This window comes from Lepisma saccharinum, chromosome 24, assembly GCF_977018435.1.
Source record: "Lepisma saccharinum chromosome 24, izLepSacc3.1, whole genome shotgun sequence".
Lineage (NCBI taxonomy): Eukaryota > Metazoa > Arthropoda > Insecta > Zygentoma > Lepismatidae > Lepisma > Lepisma saccharinum.
The window spans coordinates 40,196,144-40,214,740 of NC_139252.1; the positions used below are offsets into that span (position 1 = coordinate 40,196,144).

An 18,597-nucleotide genomic window follows, 5' to 3' on the forward strand; every position below is an offset into this window, starting at 1 on the left:
TGTGTGTACTGCATGCATCTCTACTTTTTATCCAAGTTTTGTCTGCTTTTCTGTAATTTATTGAAGTTGAACTGTTATTGTGCAGTTTTCGAAAGCTTCAATTTCAGACATAAGTAGTAATTGGGTGTTTAGATATCATAAATTTGTGTTCCAGATCTCAAAAAGCTGAAAAGACGACAGTATCAACAGAAAAGACGACAGAGCCAAGGCAAGGAAGGTGGTGCTCCAAAGAAACGCAGCAGGAAGGTAGGTACAGAATAATGAAAATAAGAACCTGTACAATGTAACTTGGTTTATATACCTTTGTACAAGTTCTTCAGAGATAGACATTTTCAGAGGTTGAAAATGGTTAGTAAAAGTCAGTATTTTTTTTGTTTTGATTGCAATTTGTGATTTTTTGTTAGTGCATTTTTAGGGGATATGCAACAACTTTCCAGTAAGACATCAGATTTTTTCAGTTCAGTTCAGTTTTTAAAGAAAAGACACACTTCATGTAATTTACCTAATCTAGTAATCTAGTTGGCTGAACGTCGCCTGCTGAATAAAGAAAATTTATTATTATTATTATTAATTTATTATTATCAACCGAAAGTAGCTCAGTTATGAAACTTTTCTTGAGCATTGATTCTCCATAATTGCTAAAGATTGTTACCAAGCCAAAACAATTTTAGTATAAAATGAAAACACACAGTACACAAAATGAAAACAGATACTAGTACAACTACGTATGAAAGCATTGCTCTATTTCATAAAACTATAGCTTTGTGTTCGATAAAAATTTTTGCTGTGACTGCTTATGTTGATGTTGGATGCCAGATAATAAGAATCCCTGTTTCACTTTGATAATGCTACTTTCTCGAAAGGATATAATCTATTTGGTCAGTAATTAGTATTTTGGCATTTTTTTAATTTGAAGAGTTAAATCGGGAATTGGACCATTTGACTAATTTCCAACCCTGCATTTTGGTTGTGATATGTTGTTGTGTACCCCCCACTTCCCGTACCCTACTGATGTTCATCCTCACTTACTGGTTTCTAGGTGAGAGAGGAGTGAAATGCTTTGAGCCCTCTTTTTAATGCCTATTATTAGTTTAGGCAGCCTCTATAAATGCATGGCCATAAAATTAGGTAGGTGGCAGAAGTTTGCATTGTTCGCTGTTGCCACGTCTGAGCACAACCCCGTGTGTTTGAAGGTTTAAGAGAATGAAAAATCTTGTAGGTTCGTAGGGTTGGTCTTTGTAATCCATGTGATACAAACTGAGAGTATTTGCTTCCACACAGTGGATGGGAACCATCAAATTTTTGTCCCCCCCTCACTTAGCTTTTCTCATATATGGAACCAGTGCAATTCTGCCCAGCAATTTATTTTCATGGCTGTGCATTTAGAAAAATCATCACTTTCCCATTATGAAATAAGATATAAGTGATTTAGTTAAGATTAATTGACAAATAGTAAACTGATGCAAAATTGCCACAGAAATCTAATCTATAGTCAGTTGTGTGGAAAAATGTACCGTTTTGCAATAGATTCTAACCCCAATAACTCCGTAAATGAAACATAAATACAGTCAACTCTCGATTCTACGACCCTGGGTATAACGACCCTCTCGAAGTAACGACCCTTTTCCCGGGAACCGTGAAAAATTTAGAAAAAAGTTGAAAAATTTGGAAAAAAAAAGTTGAAAAATTGAAGGAAATCGGCCGAAAAATGCGTTGTTTTTTCCTCCACTCATTCCCTTTACGAGCGCTCTACTGCTCACAATTAGGTCTGAACTAAAAATAGACACCACCACACCATGCTTGAGTGATATCCAATAGCACTTGACCTCTGCCCTCCCCTCCCTCAAGCGCACCAATGTTACCCTGCACCCGATGGCCGCTACCCAACGTGCCAGGCTTGCTCTTGGATACGCAAGAAAAGAAGATCGAATGTGCTTGGATGTTATTTTAAATCGACTTGACTTGTTTCCTTGTCCTAAGAGCTGCTTAAAACTCGCGGAGGAGGTGGGGAGCAGCCTGAAATGACTGCTGGACTTGCAGACTTTGCCAATGTGTATGGCAGGTCAAGCTCTTTCATCAATAAATACACCACCTTGAGAGATAAGATCGCAGGAATGTTCGAAAATACAGATGCATGGCACCTGGAAGTCTGGCCCATCTGTCCAGCTCTGACCTAGAGTTCAGCAGGTTCCCGTGAGTGAGCAACTCTCGGCCTTGTAGACGACAACTTCCGGTAACCGCTTTCATTCAAAACGTGTTCTTTGTTCCCTGCAACACTTCATAAAAAAGCGAAACTATTAGAGATAATCAAAACCACATAGGTGAACTAAAGATCGTCAAGCCGCTTAATGCGTTGTCATCCAGGGTTCCACATAAGTTTACTTCGATCTTACGTGCATCATAACTCCCGTTTCCCACTTCATATGTTTTCCTAATTGTGTCGATGTCGTAATATCTGCCAAAAAAAGTGTTCCGTTGGCTGACTGACTTCTCCCTCTTTTCCTGTCAGCAACCGTAGGGGGGGTGGGGGGTGCGATGCAGATTGTTTCAGCCCCGATTTTCTTGCTGATGCAGGCTGATTACAGGCGAGGGTGGAAAAGGACCCACCCCTCTTCCTTTCCTTTGACGTCTAAAATGGGGCAACCAGTTCTGGATATATTCTTGAAACGAACAAAAACCATAGAACAAGTAATAAAAAAAAGTGACCCAACTCCCTTTCCCCAGCTCATTCTCCGCCACTGGTGTGCACGGCAATGTTGATAATTGCAGAATTGTTTTTTTTTTTTTAATGCTGTTGTCTGCATAGGAAATATTGCCCGTATTATTGTCTGTTGCATGGTAAAACGTAAAGCAAGGGTCATTTCTTTCTTCTTTACACTGCTGTTAAAAGTTCCGTCTTCGACAGTTGCGTTATCTTTAAAATGCTGGGATTTTTCTCTTCCGCCACCTGTTGCTCGAACTTCCAGCGGGTCTGCTTGTTTTTACGATGCAGCTGGCGCCAGTGTTTTGTGTAGCGTCTGCAAAGCTCTTGCTTGCGGATTTATTGTTTTGAATCTCGCAAAGCTGTTTTGATTTGACGATAACGAAATTTGATCTCCAGTAAGGAAAACAAGAGTTAAAATAACTTTATGTTCTGCACCTTCTGATAAGCAAATCTTTAATTTGCATCCGCTTTTTTTCAGAACCATTCATGTGGAGAAAAAAAAAAGAGTTCAATGTAGGAATGGTTGCTGAGACCGATTAAAAAGACATTATCCAAGGGGAAAACATTTGGAGGGGTGGATGTTTGACATCGAGAATACTCCTAAATCCAACATTCAATCGTCGATTAACGATTAACGTGAGAGTAAATAACGATCTACCATTTTGATATGTGAAAATGCGCAGTTTCATAAAGCTTGTTTTCAGTTCATTTTATGCTGATGGGCTAATCGGGACTAAATATACAGTTTAAAGTGAAATTCAATTCCAAACCCGAATGATTATCGACTGCCACGCTGTTTAATGAGGTGTCCTAGAATACGCATTGGGTGAAAACAGATCGCAAGTTGCGCGTTTCCTTTTTCACGTTGGATTACAATGCAAGTCAAGGAATGAGTTTCGACTGTTCCCTTGAATGGGGAAGGAGGGTGAATGAAGTTGGTTGAAGCAAAGAAAAGTGACTTTTTTACGATGTATTTTACACAGCCGAACCAGAACGAAAATTACATCCCTGCCTTTATTTTTTGTCTGGTACCTAGAGAGGTTGTGTTGTTTCTCCCCAGAGATCTAATCTTACCAGTTAATCTTGTAACAGACAATGCTCCAGTGAACCTGTATAAAATCCAACATTCATTCTGCCCAATTATCTCCCGACTTTTGCTGGCACCAGTCTGACTGGTGTCAAGATTCTTCGAGTTTCGCTTGCAATAAGCGAGAGATTGTTTTCCTTTCCATTGGTCTCAGTGCAAACGGGTTTCTCATGAACTATAATTGTAAGAATTTCCTGGAAAAGCAACGACTGTGCACAATTGAAACAAAGTAACATTATTTTAAATTCTAGTTTGTGAAAACTTTTTCATGTTCTATTTTCTTTCTCACAACATGCATCCTGTGCATAACAGGTTGTATAACTACCAGGATAAATGGTGTTACCATCTCCTAGGCATCTTTCTGTCCGTTTCAGCTCCCTTTAAGCTGAAAATTGGTGCAAATTCCAATAACGACCCCTTTGAAATAACGACCCTTTTCCCGGGAACTGTGAAAGGTCGTTGAATCGAGAGTTGACTGTATAGCAATGCCGTGAACCTAGCTCCGAATTATGTTTCCCTGTGTTGGGGAATTAGAGGAGGTACTGTTGAGAATTTCACATCTTTTCAAGGTAAAACTTTTCCTTCTGTTTGACCCAGTACATACTGGTGCACTCAAATTATAAATTGAAAAGCTGGTGCAAATCTGTTACCATACCAGGTTTTGTACCAGACACTTGCATGTTGTGCTGTTAATGAATTGAAAGATTAACTGCTGTTAATGGAACATTGAGGAGGAATCCCACTGTTCCAGATTCAACTTGGGCCAAACTCCAATTTTCTGCAACATTTCCGAAGTTCGTTAATGTTAAATGCACTAAGAATTTGCTTTTTCCATTAGGGATCAAAAGTCGAAGAAGACCACGACAGTTTCATTGATAATCTCATCAACCAACTCCGCCAGCTTCCTATGATGAACGTCTTGGAACCGGAGCTTGGTTTCAACTTTTCGGTTTGCCCATTTTTTGGTGCCGGCGACCTGTCCAAACTGGGAACCTGGAATTACAGCACCCGGAGAGGAGAACTTGAAGGGAATTATGGCAGTGCACAGTTACCATTCGTGGCAGATCATTACAACACACAGCCGTTCGGGGAACTCCCACCTTTGCCACCCCCTCCTCCAGTGTCACAGCAGAGAGGTTTCTACGATCAGGAGTTTGCAGCACTGAAATTGGACAATGAGAGTAAGTACTTGCACATTTTAATAAAATACTTTTTGGATGTTCTGGTGGAGAATTTCTTTCTACCTATATCTATAATTGGGGTACTGTTCTAATATAAAATATAGCATATAGTTTGTTAACAACCTGAATTATACATTTACAGTGGACCCTCAAGGACTGTCTGTCAAGGTTCCTACCGACCTAGCAATTCCGGAAAATCTGGAAACGACAGGTAGTTTTGTAAAATTGTTCAAAAACATGATTCTTTGTTTATCAGGACCAGAGACTGAAAAAAACTTCACTTTTTTCATCATTAAGCTTCTCGACTGGAGATAATACTTTGTATAAAATGCTTATTTTACTTTTATTTACTTATTTTCAGCATTGTTGCATAAACTTGATTAATTTGGTTAGTATGTAAAGCACTATAGAATGTTCTGGAAAGTCACTTTAGAAAACCTGGATAAGTTAGGGAGTTAGGTTTGACAAAATGAGCGGAATTTGCGATTGTAGCTAAAAAAAACATGTAATGCAGGTCATGGAATAATCCAGGCAAATTTCTTGTAACGTCGCCTTGTAATCAAGGGGTCTTGTGTTTGATACCCTGAGGAAGCACATAGTTGTTCATATCCTACTTTAAACTGTAGATCCAGTCCTGATTAGCTCATCCGTGCATAAAGTGGACTTAGAAAACGAAAATCAAATCAAATCCAGGAAAATTTTATCAAGTTTGCTTTATTGTGACTAGAAAAGTAAAATATATTCCACTGTACTTTTTAATTTAATGCATGTCACTATTACTAGTTCTTGCTAGAAGAAAGTGCATATTTAGAAATTTATTACAAAGCGACAGCATACAAATAAGATCAGTAACAAAATGGAAAGAATTATGCACCCAATAGCAGACACACTAATGCTGTCATATTTCAATCAAGGTGTCCTAGGTTCAGTCTCTAGTTTGAGCACATAGTGGTTCATCGAGGGAAATGTCAGTTGGCTGGTTGTGACCTGACCATGAATTACAGAAAGCTTTTTTGTAGAGTTGCATTATGCAAATATGAAAACTGTTCCCATTGAACCAGTGACGTTCCCAGAAGGGAATTTTCCCAGGAATGGGAAATTTTAGAGCCATAATTACAGGAAGAGGGGAGGGATGAGTAAAGAAAAAATGTGCAAGAAACTGGGAAATTAGGTATCATGCATTAATGCATTACAAAAGTGCTTATTTCTGACTCGGTTGCTTCTGTTTTTCCTTTTCTAGTGGAGTATAAGCACCTGAAATATCATTTGTTGTTTCATTCTGCACTTAGCTTATTAATTGCAATGACAAATGTAAGAACTTTCAAGTTATAAATTTAATTAATCAATGGAAATAAGTTATACCCCCTAAAATTGTTCCTACACTCTCCTAGATCGAAATCCCAGGATAAACCCTCTTTGTGTGTGTGTGAAAGATGGAATTTAAAGATCAAAAAGGACATTTTTTGCTATATAACACGAAAACTTCCTTCTGGGTCAGGAACATCACTGCATTGAACACAGTAAATAATGTACAAAGATACTCATTATCTGCATACCTGCCGTTTCTCATGTTCGAGGGCTGATCAACAAAGAGAGAGACTAATTTTTTTTGTACAGATATTTATTACTCTGGTGGAAGCGTTACATGCTCTATTTCAAAGTAGCTCATCCCCAACTTGAATGCACTTATGACAACGTTTCTGCCAATCTGCAAACACATGATGCAATCAATTTTTTGTGAAATCCTTAACGCCTCACATTTCTTCAGCACTGCTTGAGGGTCCGCAAAACGATGGCTTTGACTTAGGTGCAGGGAACAGAAAAAAGCCACAGGGGGCCAGTCTGGGGTATAAGATGGATGTGGTAAACAGGTGATGTTGAATTTCGCCAAATACGTATGCCATGACATGATTTGTCACATGAGGTCATCCATTGTCATGATGAAGTTGCCACCCATTCTAATGAAGTTGAGGTAATTTCTTTGCAATGTTCTTCCTCACTGCCACCAACATTGACATGTAGTATTCTGCTGTACCGGTAGTGTGCTGGGAACTCCGTGCTAGTACACCATTCCCTTATGGTCAAAGAAAGTGATCACAATCACCTGCAGATGGAACAACTTTTCAACTTTTACCTTTTTTTTTTTTTGTTGGGAGACCCTGGCGATTTCCACACTATGCTGGCTTATTTTCCTTCTGGGTCATGGTGGTGCACCCAGAGACGTAGCACCTCACGACATGTGTCCACTTGATTGCTGCATACTACTCCTCACCTCCATTGTGTGTTATGTGAAATGCATGCAGTGCCTAGAACAAGGAGTGTTGCTACCCAACAAAGGATCCAATGGTGATGCCATCTCTTAGTATTATGTATGAAGCCCCACTCTTTTCCATGTAACAATACAGCATGCTGTGAAAAAACAAAATCAGTCTCACTCTTTGTTAATCAGCCCTTGTATTTGCACGCTTAAGATCCATGTATTGTAACATTATTATTTACTATTCATTAATAATTTAATTTTCCATTGTGTGATGTGCACAAAGAAATAAAATTGTTATTTTCTGCTCCTTGGACAACAGTCCTCCCTGTTTCAGAATGCACTTTAAACTGAAGTCCAGTCTCACTTCATCTGTGCATCAAGTGAACTTAAAACAATTTTGATGTATTTTTTATAGAAATATTGCATTGGTAAAAATAAGGAGTGATGATGAAGTCAGACATGTGCTTCAAAAATAGATTTCTGATTTGTAAAGATTGGCAGTGGTGATCCCTATAATTTTTAATGTTCAATAATGTGTGTATATCTGAGCAGTGTATCTGTAATTATATATTTTTTTCTCCCTCGCAGGTGATGAAAAGAAACAAGACCTAGGAAGTCAGGGTAGTTCTACTCGTGAAAGAGATGTTGAAACCCCAGACAGCATAATCAGTTCATCATCTCCAGAATGTGTGTTTCCTGAGCTCATTCGTTTCCCAGGTGTGTGTATTAATATGAATAGTGATGTGTGTTGGTCATTATTGTAATTATACGACTTAGTTATATGACTTAGTATTTAGCTTCTAAGTGCAATTTTGTGTGTTGGGAATGTGGTCACTACTTTTTCTTTACATGCCCTGTTTTTATTTTCAATTTCTGTTTTCAAAATATTGTAACTTGTACTGCAGATGGTTGTATTTTTTGTCAATTGTGCTGTGTCAGATTTGACTTGTAATATGTTAGGGATGTACTTACAAGATATTTTTTGCTTGTATAAAATTTACAAATATGTACTCAGTTACACCTAGTAGCCAAGTGCATTTTGCCTCTTATGATCTGATTTTTCATCCTGGCTTCTTCCATTTATTTCATGTAATTGTTAGAGGGCATGCATGTTTCGTTCTTGACAAAAACATGAATAAATACGGAGAAACTAGTACTCATTTTATCCGCAAAGCTGTTTTTTCTTTTTCGATTAATTTCACACACCATCCTCGTTGGAACTTGCTGTTTCAACTTGCAAGTTCCAACGAGGATGGTGGCAGTGGCCACGGAAATTAATCGAAAAAGAAAAAACAGCTTCTCGGATAAAAGTGAGTACTAGTTTCTCCGTATTTATATACTACCTCGTTTCTCTTTTCCCAATTATGAAAACATGAAATTTGAAATAACACATTGTAATGTTATTTTTTTGTGTTTTTGAAAGGTATAAGGTGTATTTTGCTATCATGTTTTGTCACCAATTGATGCGAAATGAACTGCAAAATAAACTGAAATATGAAATTTAAGGTTTATTAGAGACGACTAAATATTTGAGAAGCAAACAATAGACTCCTTTGCACTGGAATAAATTTAATACTCTGATAATTATATAATTGTGCTATTACAAATGAAATATTAATTTTGTGTAAGAAGTATAGTTTTTACATCAAATTTAGTTTTTTATTCACCATTTTAACACTGAAATGCCATTTTATGTACCACTTCGATCCCAAAATATGACCAGTTTTTGTATTGAAATCTTGATCTTTTATTCACCATAAGTATGTGGCTCTACTACTTGTTATTGATCATCATTACTACAGTTTAATCCTTCGCACCTAACTGGTACAGATCTGTGCCACCATGCATTTTTGCCAAGTCCAGGCTAGTACATATTTGTACCAAGCAGTTCCTCATGTCGAGAAGAAGTAATTTTAACGTTGCTTCACATATGACACACTCATCTCACACATCGTCATTTGCTGGATCCTCCACTGTGCCATGTATGTAACGTGGTTTTAAGTGTTTGGCACATCCTTCTGGAATGTGCCAATTTTAATGTAGACAAAGTTTTAGCCTCCCAGCAACATCATCCATGTTGGGAAATGGGGAGTGTGTTTTAGCCAAAGTTCAAATTTCTGTCAATTTTTTTTTTATTTTTTTTTATTTTTTTATGAACAGAGGCTTAGTTTATTGTGTACTGAACAAAACGATATGATTTGTAACTTTCAGTTTCCAATATATATTTTACAATAAAATAGTATGGAATTTCAGATTTCCCTCCAGAGCTAGAGAGCAACCACCATTGCTTTAAATTCCCCACGTCAATGATGCATTTAAGAAATGCAAGCATTAACAAAATTGTGACTAAAAAAGTACAAGGGTCGTAAGTAATGCAAAAGTGGTCATAACCTTTTTATTAACTGATGTAGATATTCGAATTGCACATATAGTTAGAGTGACTCTTCCTCTATACAAACCAGCTACTCAACATAGTCTCCATTTAAAGCTATGCATTTGCGCCATCGTTGAACCCAACTCTCGAATCCACTTTGAAAAGAATCCGGTGTGCACTGTCGTGTATCCACTTCTTTACAGCCACTCACCTCGTCTGTGCCATCAAATCGTTGTCCGCAAAGACTGTCCTTCATTGGACCAAACAAGTAGAAGTTGGAGGGCACCAGATCTGGGCTGTATGGTGGATGGGGGACCACGGACCAGCCCAATTTTCCGATCACCTGATTTGTTGCCAAAGAGGAGACTTCCACTCTTCTCTCCTTCAACTCGGCTGTCAACTGCCCACTTTGCCCACACTTTCCGATACCCCAAGCTTTCCACCATCTTCTGTATGGCATTGTGACCACAGTTCAGTTGTTCCGCAAGCTCACAGATTGTGGCATGTCTGTCCGCGTGAATCAACTCATCAACTTGCTGACAATTCGTGTCAGTGGTCGCAGTTGAAAGTCTCCGACTGCACTGTTTGTCTTCAGCGCTGGTTTCCCCTTATGTAAACTTCTTCATCCACATGTGCACATTGTTCTTTCATCAAGAACTCGACAGCACGTTGCTTCTGCTTGGAATCCATTATTCATCTACACTGAAGACAAAGATTCTGAAACACCTGTATAGAGGAAGAGTCACTCCAACTACATGTGCAATTTGAATGATCTACATCAGTTAATAAAGAGGTTATGACCACTTTTGCATTACTTTCGTTACGGCCCTTGTACAATTGTTGATTTTTTTCTAATAAAACTTGGCTTAAGATTCCATATGTCCTAATAAATTATGCTATTTGTCTTCCTTAACAGTAATACATATCGTTTTGCAATCCATGTTTTGAAATTGTCATAACAGACTTCTCACTCAACCTTAGGTCCTCAAAACCACAGCCATGTCCGAAAGTATATTGAAAGGAAACGTCGTATGTATACGGTGTGCAAATATAGAGCAGAACATATATTATTTCCTATCCCAGATGCTATTAACACCCAATCCTTTCAACCTGTTACCAGGTATTTCCTACACCGGGTGTTATGTCATGAACGTAAGTTATCAAACTGTAGTAAGGTAGCATTCAAAGTAAATGTAGATAATGTAAATTCGCTTATAGTGTATATGTAAATTTAGACTGCACAGATAGAGGAGTTAAAGTAGAATTCTGGAATTATGGTAAATTTTAATGTACCAATTTCTGTGCAATCATCCTCATCTCGACATGCTGTTTTTATCAAAGACGGTGAAAGATACAGAGCTTAATCAAGTGGCTGCCATACATTGATTTCATGTTAACTCTTAACACGTATCTCATGTATTGAGAAGAACTCATCTTTTACATATAAATCTTCAAGCTCCTATTATTTTTTTCATATTGCTTTTTGATTTTCGCTTACAATACATGGAGTATTGAGTCCAAGTAGCTGCACTAATTTTTTAAACAAGGGAACATGACATTGCATCTATGATGTGACCATTCCTTTTTTTTTCATTAATCAGAATTTTAATTTGCTAGTTAGTGCTTGTTTATTTTGTAATGTTTGCTAAACTTATAACTCTTTGTTTAGGAAAGTTATTCACAGTAGTACATTCATCACTGATATGTAATAAAATAAATTAATAGCATACTTCGTTGAGGTGTAGTTGATTGCAGACTTGCTCAACATTTTGACCAATAAGGTCTTCATCAGGAAATAGTTGAGGTATCCTTCAGATAAAATCATGTGAAAATTGGTTCTGGTTGAATAGGTAAAAAGTACATGGATAAAAATGGAACGTGGTGTGTTATCATTAGCGTGTAGCTGATGTTCCATTGTATCCTCTGCAACTTTATTCTGAACATTCCAAATGATGACTAATGTTGTTTATTAGTTAAAACATTGAGAGAGTCTGCAACACTACTATAACAGGGTGGCTACTCACCGGGAATTCCTTTAATTCCAAAAATTATACGTGAAATTTTGGCTCCGGGAATTATGCATGAATTCTGCTTGAATTTTTCTCCGTAGACGTGAAAAATTGCAACTTTTATTAATACAAATCCAATTGAGTTTATACATAGCCTATTTATAAATGCCCTGAGGCAAGTATTTAACAGTTTAGCTTCTATTTTTATGAAGGAAGGAAAAGAAAGCTGATTGGAAAATAAAACTGAATTCTCTCAATGTGTTTATTTTGTTAGTGCCCTTTGCAAAACAATCTATCTGACAGACGGAAGTTTATTGAGAAATCTTGAATTTTAATTAGGTAAATTTGACTTTGAAATTCTTGTATAACTTTTATCCCGTAACATTTGCGAACTTTTTGTAGATGTATTTCGAGTCTGAGTATGTGAAATGGCAAACGTAAACTCCACACCTTAAATTAAATACTTATATATATATATTCCGTTTAATGGAATTGAATCAGAATTTTTGGATAAATTGGAATCTCAAAGACCCTTTATATTATTAATATACTGTATTTGTGGGGGGGGCAGGGGTGGTGAGAGGCGGTAATATGCAAGGTTGAAACAGTGAAAACATCTTCTTGTAGCCTTGAATTTTGGAAAGTTCTCCTTGAAAACCAGGAATTATACTTGAATTTTATAATGGTCCTAGAGTGGCCACCCTGTATAAGGTATGTTGAAAATGTCTTTAATTACAAATCATTTTCAGTTAGGGTTAGAATATTGAACCGATATTAACACTGTTACCATTCTCTTCTCATTTATACTGATGCTTGAATATTGCAACAATTTAAAGTTAACAATATATAGATGATTATCATATTGACTGTAACATATTACCCAGTCTACAATAGTTTGCTCTAAAATGTTCATTGGTCTTTTGTTTTACTCAAACAATATCAGTGATTGTATTCAACCACTAGTATCAATTGGTATATTGATATTAACCCTGTTTTCAGTAAATGCATGTAATGTTTGCTACAGCAGTTTTCAATTTTATACGGTTGAATTGGCATCTCTGTTTTGTTGTAGCACCAGAATGACTACCTACCGTATTTACTCATGTATAATGCACACTTTTTTCCAAAATTTTGCCCCCAAAAAAATGTGGTGCGTATTATGCACGGAATAATTCAGACATCCAACATGAAACCGTACAGGGTCATTACATGGTTTTGGGACACTTGCATTGAATTTTAATGTTTACGGAACCCTATCATGTTATATATTATTGTAAACCTTGAATCCTGCAGTTTCTGAATATGGAAACAGTATTCCATACAAGATAACGGCACTAATGTGAAATGCGGTTGAAATAAGTTCATCAAAAAATGAAGAAACATTCTGATTTTTATGGTACTTTGGAGGAAAGAAAACGTAAGGAAAAAGATAATAAAAATTAAAATGTATTACTGGCCAAATAATATGACATACATGGAGTGTGTAAATTCCTTAATGGAAGAAATCTTGTGCTGCTAACTGCTATTTGGAAGGTCCTGAATGTGCCTCGTATAAATGTTACATTAGTCACGGAAAGAAAAAGTATATATTTTGAAAAAGAATTAATGAGCAATTGAATGGGTATGACGTCATTCACTCTTGATCAGCATAGCAACAGATTTACAACCTACAACTAAGAAAGCCATTTCTTGAAACTGGATTGTACTGTGCATTATATACGAGATATATTTTTTTGTAACTTTTACCCATCCAAAACCAGAGTGCGCATTATACATGCACGCGTAAATACGGTATTTCCTCACCATCTTGCAAAATTCGATGAATGATGAAACTTCTGATTACGATTTATAAGTTCATGACCAATCAGTTGTTTGCATTATGCATTATGAAATAAATAGAAACTCTGGTAAGTGGGATACGTACTTCGTAGAAATTTAGTGGAATATTGCAGGCCCAGCCTACTCTAACCTGTCTCTCTGGCATACTTGTTCCATTGCTCCTTGAACAGACCTAACCCTGGCTTCAATAGATCTTTTGCTTTTGCTGTCTCCAAAATGTGGAATTGTGTCTTATCAGGTGAAATTAGATCAGGCACGGTAGCTCAGTTGGTAGAGCAATGGTACTGTATGCCAGAGACCCAAGTTTGTGTTATGGTCAAGCCTCCTTTTATGCGTAAATGTTTCTGCTTTGTTGTTAATAATTATGTGATTCATTACAGGAAATACTAATTTAATGCTCAAGCATTATAAGATAATAAGTTGCATAAGGGTTTGGTAATATTTTCATTACGTAAAAATTTAGCTCTCCATATTAATGCTGATGGTTGTTCTTTTGAGGCCCAATAGAGTTAAAACTTCCTGATTGAAAAGTTATTATAGAATTTTGGTTTATTTAATATTTTAACCTGGAACCCTTCATTCAAGGCCAGTTCTATATTCAGATAAGTTACCTGCAGTGTACTATCTTGACACCCTTATCTTTCAAGTTAACTTGGGTACTTTTTGTTAGACTTGGAAGCCAAAGTTTATCCCAGTGCAAGCATTTCTGTATTGTTGCAGTGCACCGTACCTCCAGTGAGAAGATTAGTCTTCCATTGTGCTGTTCTTGTTCATATTTTGATTGTGTTTTGTGTGACAGTTTTCTTTTTCATTACTTCCAATAGGTTTGCAGTTGATAGAAGATTCGGAGGAAGAGGAAGAAAGGAGAGAGAGGATAGACAGACGAGCATCTCCTGTTATACCCATCATAGCACCCATTCCCATACGCTTACGGCCATATACACATCCCAAGGATAATAGTGAAGTGGTATGCATAATTTCTTTTTCTGTTGCTAGCTGTACATTATGCAACTCGGTAGCTTTTTTTTGTGGGCTCACATACACATAACAACTATGAACGGTGTATGTAGGTGGTAAATTAAGTTTTTAAAGGTAGAGACATCTTGAGCTTTGTAACCAATAATTAAACTAATCATTTTAATGGGATTTGTATAATTAGGTTTCAGATGGTAAGTACCCAAAAGTGATGTCATAGTGCAACACCGATAAACTTTGATTATGAGAGGAGGTCTTCAGTGTGAACAACTTTTCATAATAACTATATGCTTGTTCATGCTTAATTTTGTTCTTATGAGACCTCAAAACATGGTGATTTTATCCTGTATGCATGTGACCATATGACACAGATTCCTGCCACTGCTATTATATTTTTGTAAAATAAAATGACAATCTTCAGTGATGTGGGCAGATTATGTTAATGGGTTCTATCTTAATGCATGAGGAGTAGTGTATATGGATATGCGTAGTTATAAATGCATAATTTTGGGATATAAAGGGCGATGCTTCCACTTAGTACACCCAATTGCCAACCTCACTTCCACATAGTGCACCCTGGACTACATTTTGCAGACTAACGAGGCTCTGGCGTCTGGACCTACAGCCAGTATAATCGTCGTAGGACTGTTTGTGTTGTCCTGTGTTTTGTCGATATGTGTGCTGGGTGCCTCTTTACAACCTCAGCTTCTAACCAAGGTCAGAATGTTCTAATATTTTAATTAACGACATTACGTTTAATTTAGGTAAGGTAAGTGGCTGAACCCCGTATAACGTAATGGGTGCAAGATACCCTTTAAGTGCAGATGCACCCAAAAAAAACCATTCAAATTCATAATAATTAGGGCCTCCCCGATGGCGCAGTGGTAGTGGCATCGCCTTGTAAACAAGGGGTCCCAGGTTCGATACCCAGTGGAGGCACAAGTGGTTCGGAACCCACTTTAAACTGTAGCTCCAGTCCCGATTAGCCTTACTGTGCATAAAGTGGACTTAAAATAAATCAATCAAGTGCATAATTTTAGGAAAAGGATATACGTGGCTAAATATGTTTGTTTTATGCATATGTTAGTCTTTGTCAAATGTGAAACCTTTCAGATAAAATCATTACATTTAATGGCTAGTTTACTTTTGCTTAAAGAAAAACTAGAGGAAATACCTTAAATTTTGTAGATATGTACCTATGAAGCATGAAATTGTATAGTAATGAAGATTGCAAACTTAGTTACTTTTGTTATTGCAGGACAAAGAAAATATTGGTGTAACGAAAGATCCGTTAACCTTGAAGACACGCTTTGGATTATCTCCCCCTGCTCCTCTAAGAGATTCAGGAAATGTCACCGTAACGTTAACCTTGACGTCAGTTGCTGCTGAAGACATTCTGGGTGTTCTTCGGAACCTTGCAAACATTCTTCACATTCCAGCACCATCAGGATATCATATAGTGGAGCGGACCACTACCCCTCCAAGCCAGAAGCTTGGGTTGTACAGGACTAAAGGCAAGGATGGAAAGGAAGGAGGTATGTACTGTACATTTTATTGCATCACCATTTATATGTACGAAAAGGTACACATTATCCAAACATTACTTCAACAGTGAAACCTAGATTTTATATTTTACATTCACGTCTTTAACACTTTACTCCATTCATGTTTCATGAACCTAAAGCAGCCGTGGTAGCTCATTCGTTAGGGTGTCTGACTACCATGCGAGAGACCCGGGTTTGATCCTCGGCAGGTTCAAGCGGCTCCAGCACCCACCCAGCGTCGTATAAAATGGGGGAGGAGAGACTGGGGGCTAAAGGCAGCCAGCACCCCCACCTTCAGCCGTGATCAAGAATGTGTGGGGCCCTAACCCAACACCCCCTATATGCCTTCATGGCATGGTGCATAGCACAGGGAAGCACTTTACTTATCCAAAGCATCCTCAATTTTTAATTTCCTGCATTTTACGTTTTTTAACCTTGGTCCCCTGAAAAATGTAAAATCGAAGTTCCACTGTGTATGAAATATCTAGGGACATGCCTAATTCATTTTTGATGGAAATGTGATGGTATATTACATGCTATAATGTTTGGAGTTTTCAAAGAGTGTGAGCTACATTGTTTTATAACAAAATACTGGGAAAATGCAAAATAAACTTTTCAACATGAATAAGCTCCACAAACTTCTAGAACATTTATTAATTCTGCAGCAAAAGATGGAATGGAAAAAAAAAATAGTCTATTTTATTGGGTATCATTAATGCCATGTTGGACTTAACCTGCAGAACCAAAGTAATTTTCAAAAATTCATCTCCTTCCAAGAAACCGCTAATGAAGGAACTTTCCCACAATATTTATTTTGTTGGCTCTAAAAATTTATCCAGTTTTACATTTTGAACTTATGTTTTTGCATTTAAGCACGTCTGTTTTTTCATCACATCCTAGTTGCAATTAACTAAAAATGAAAGTTAATTTACAAAAGAGGAATAGTTCTGAACTTGCTTATAATTAAACGAAATATGTATTCTAAGTGAGTTTTCATGAACCTGTGATGTATTATTTTCTGCACCTTAAACTATAGAATTAAAAAACCATCACTATATTGCATTGTAGTTTTGGATAGAGTGGAAACAGCTAAAAACGTACATGTTGATATTTGCATACTCAATAGTAAGATGCAACCAATAGTGCATCTTTCAATTTCTAGTCTTGACATTTTTGAAACTTCATCTTGAAAACCTAGAAATGTTCTTGAATTTTCTCTTGGTCATAGAGAAGCCAGCCTGGGCATAAAGTGGAGTTAAATACAAACTTCGCCGAAGTGTATGTGTGCTAATGTCATATTAATATGTATGTGTTTCTTCCTTAAATAGCCCCAATTGACATACAAAGTATTCTGAATGGAGCAGCAAAATTTTGTCGCCACTGTGACGTCGTTATCCTGAATAACTTGATCAAGAAAAAGGCCAGCGAGCTTCCATTCTTATCAAAGGAGGATTTGGAGAATGGAGACGACCTTTACTTCTGCAGTCCAACATGTTACATGCAATTTGCCTTGACTCATAGATCAAGTGCATCAGAAGATAAGGTATGCAGTTACTACTCAGTATTTGTGCTTATTAGATGTAGTATCAAGAATATAGTAGGAGTAGTGATGGAAGGAAAGATTAGTGATTAAGCCTGAACATAACCATGCAGCAGTGCGACTCGAAGTCAAATTCACTTTGGTGATTGATCGAGAGGTCAACTGACACTCTCACTACGGAGGTTCCAGGTGAGAGTCCCATCTCAGTCTTGGTGTTTGTGAATGTCTCGTCATCATATTACCAGCATTTTTGGTGGGAATGATATGGTGTAGTGTGTGCAACTATACCGTATCAATCTGATCAGTTTTGTTTAAAATATCACTCAGAATCATTCACAGGTTCACATAAGAAAACTAGAATAGGTGTCATTTGATCACAGAATCCAATCTGGTTTATGACAGTTTGGCATCAATTTTTAGTCTGAATAATACAACATTAAGCACACATTAAGCAAGTTGACCATGCCACATGAATTTGCAGTCTGATTATAGATACCACAAGTTTCATTCTTCTATACAGAATTAAGCCGGACCCTGTGGCCGAGTGGTTATCACATCGCGCTGCGATGCCAAGGGTCCCGGGTTCGAATCTCGCTCGGGCTTGGTTGTTTGTGAATGTCCATTCATCAATTTCATCACTCACCCCAATCTTCGCAAATTAGCCAAGAGGCACAAAACGCGAAGTAAAATAAACTAAATCAATCAATATACAGAATTAATGCTGTGTACTACTAAAAAGATGATTCGCACTATTTCATACTATGTATTATCTCACAACAGTATTTAATTTACTCATGTTTCCTTGTGTATGCAATGCATACCCAATAATGAACGTGGCTATAATAGGATATATGGTCTTGTGTTTCACAAACTCGCCACTGGATGGAGACACTGTCCCATGTGAAGCAACATATTCTGTTAAGAGAATGTAGTGAAGGCTCCACAAGCATAAAACTCAGTGGAGGCTCCATGTCAAGGAGCCCTAAGAGTGCATGTCGAAAACTACTTTTGAAGCTGATCATAGCTGTCAAGTGTGAATTAACACATGAAACTGCTGCTGTATGGTTGAAATATGCCTTTAAGT

General features: G+C 37.3%; 1 protein-coding gene across 14 annotated transcripts in view; it reads left to right on the top strand.

The window, feature by feature from the left end:
• Window positions 1-18,597, top strand: part of LOC145978331 (histone-lysine N-methyltransferase 2C-like) — a 184,919-nt gene that overhangs the window by 148,420 nt on the left and 17,902 nt on the right. For 12 of the 14 annotated variants that reach the window (XM_083110895.1, XM_083110904.1, XM_083110899.1 and 9 more), the window contains 7 exons: window positions 155-246; window positions 4,630-4,972; window positions 7,821-7,949; window positions 10,588-10,758; window positions 14,279-14,421; window positions 15,688-15,964; window positions 17,302-17,516. In XM_083110895.1, the coding sequence (XP_082967021.1) occupies window positions 155-246; window positions 4,630-4,972; window positions 7,821-7,949; window positions 10,588-10,758; window positions 14,279-14,421; window positions 15,688-15,964; window positions 17,302-17,516 (1,370 nt within the window). The remainder of the gene's footprint in view (window positions 1-154; window positions 247-4,629; window positions 4,973-7,820; window positions 7,950-10,587; window positions 10,759-14,278; window positions 14,422-15,687; window positions 15,965-17,301; window positions 17,517-18,597) is intronic. The other 2 variants (XM_083110906.1, XM_083110909.1) reach the window with 1 other exon arrangement.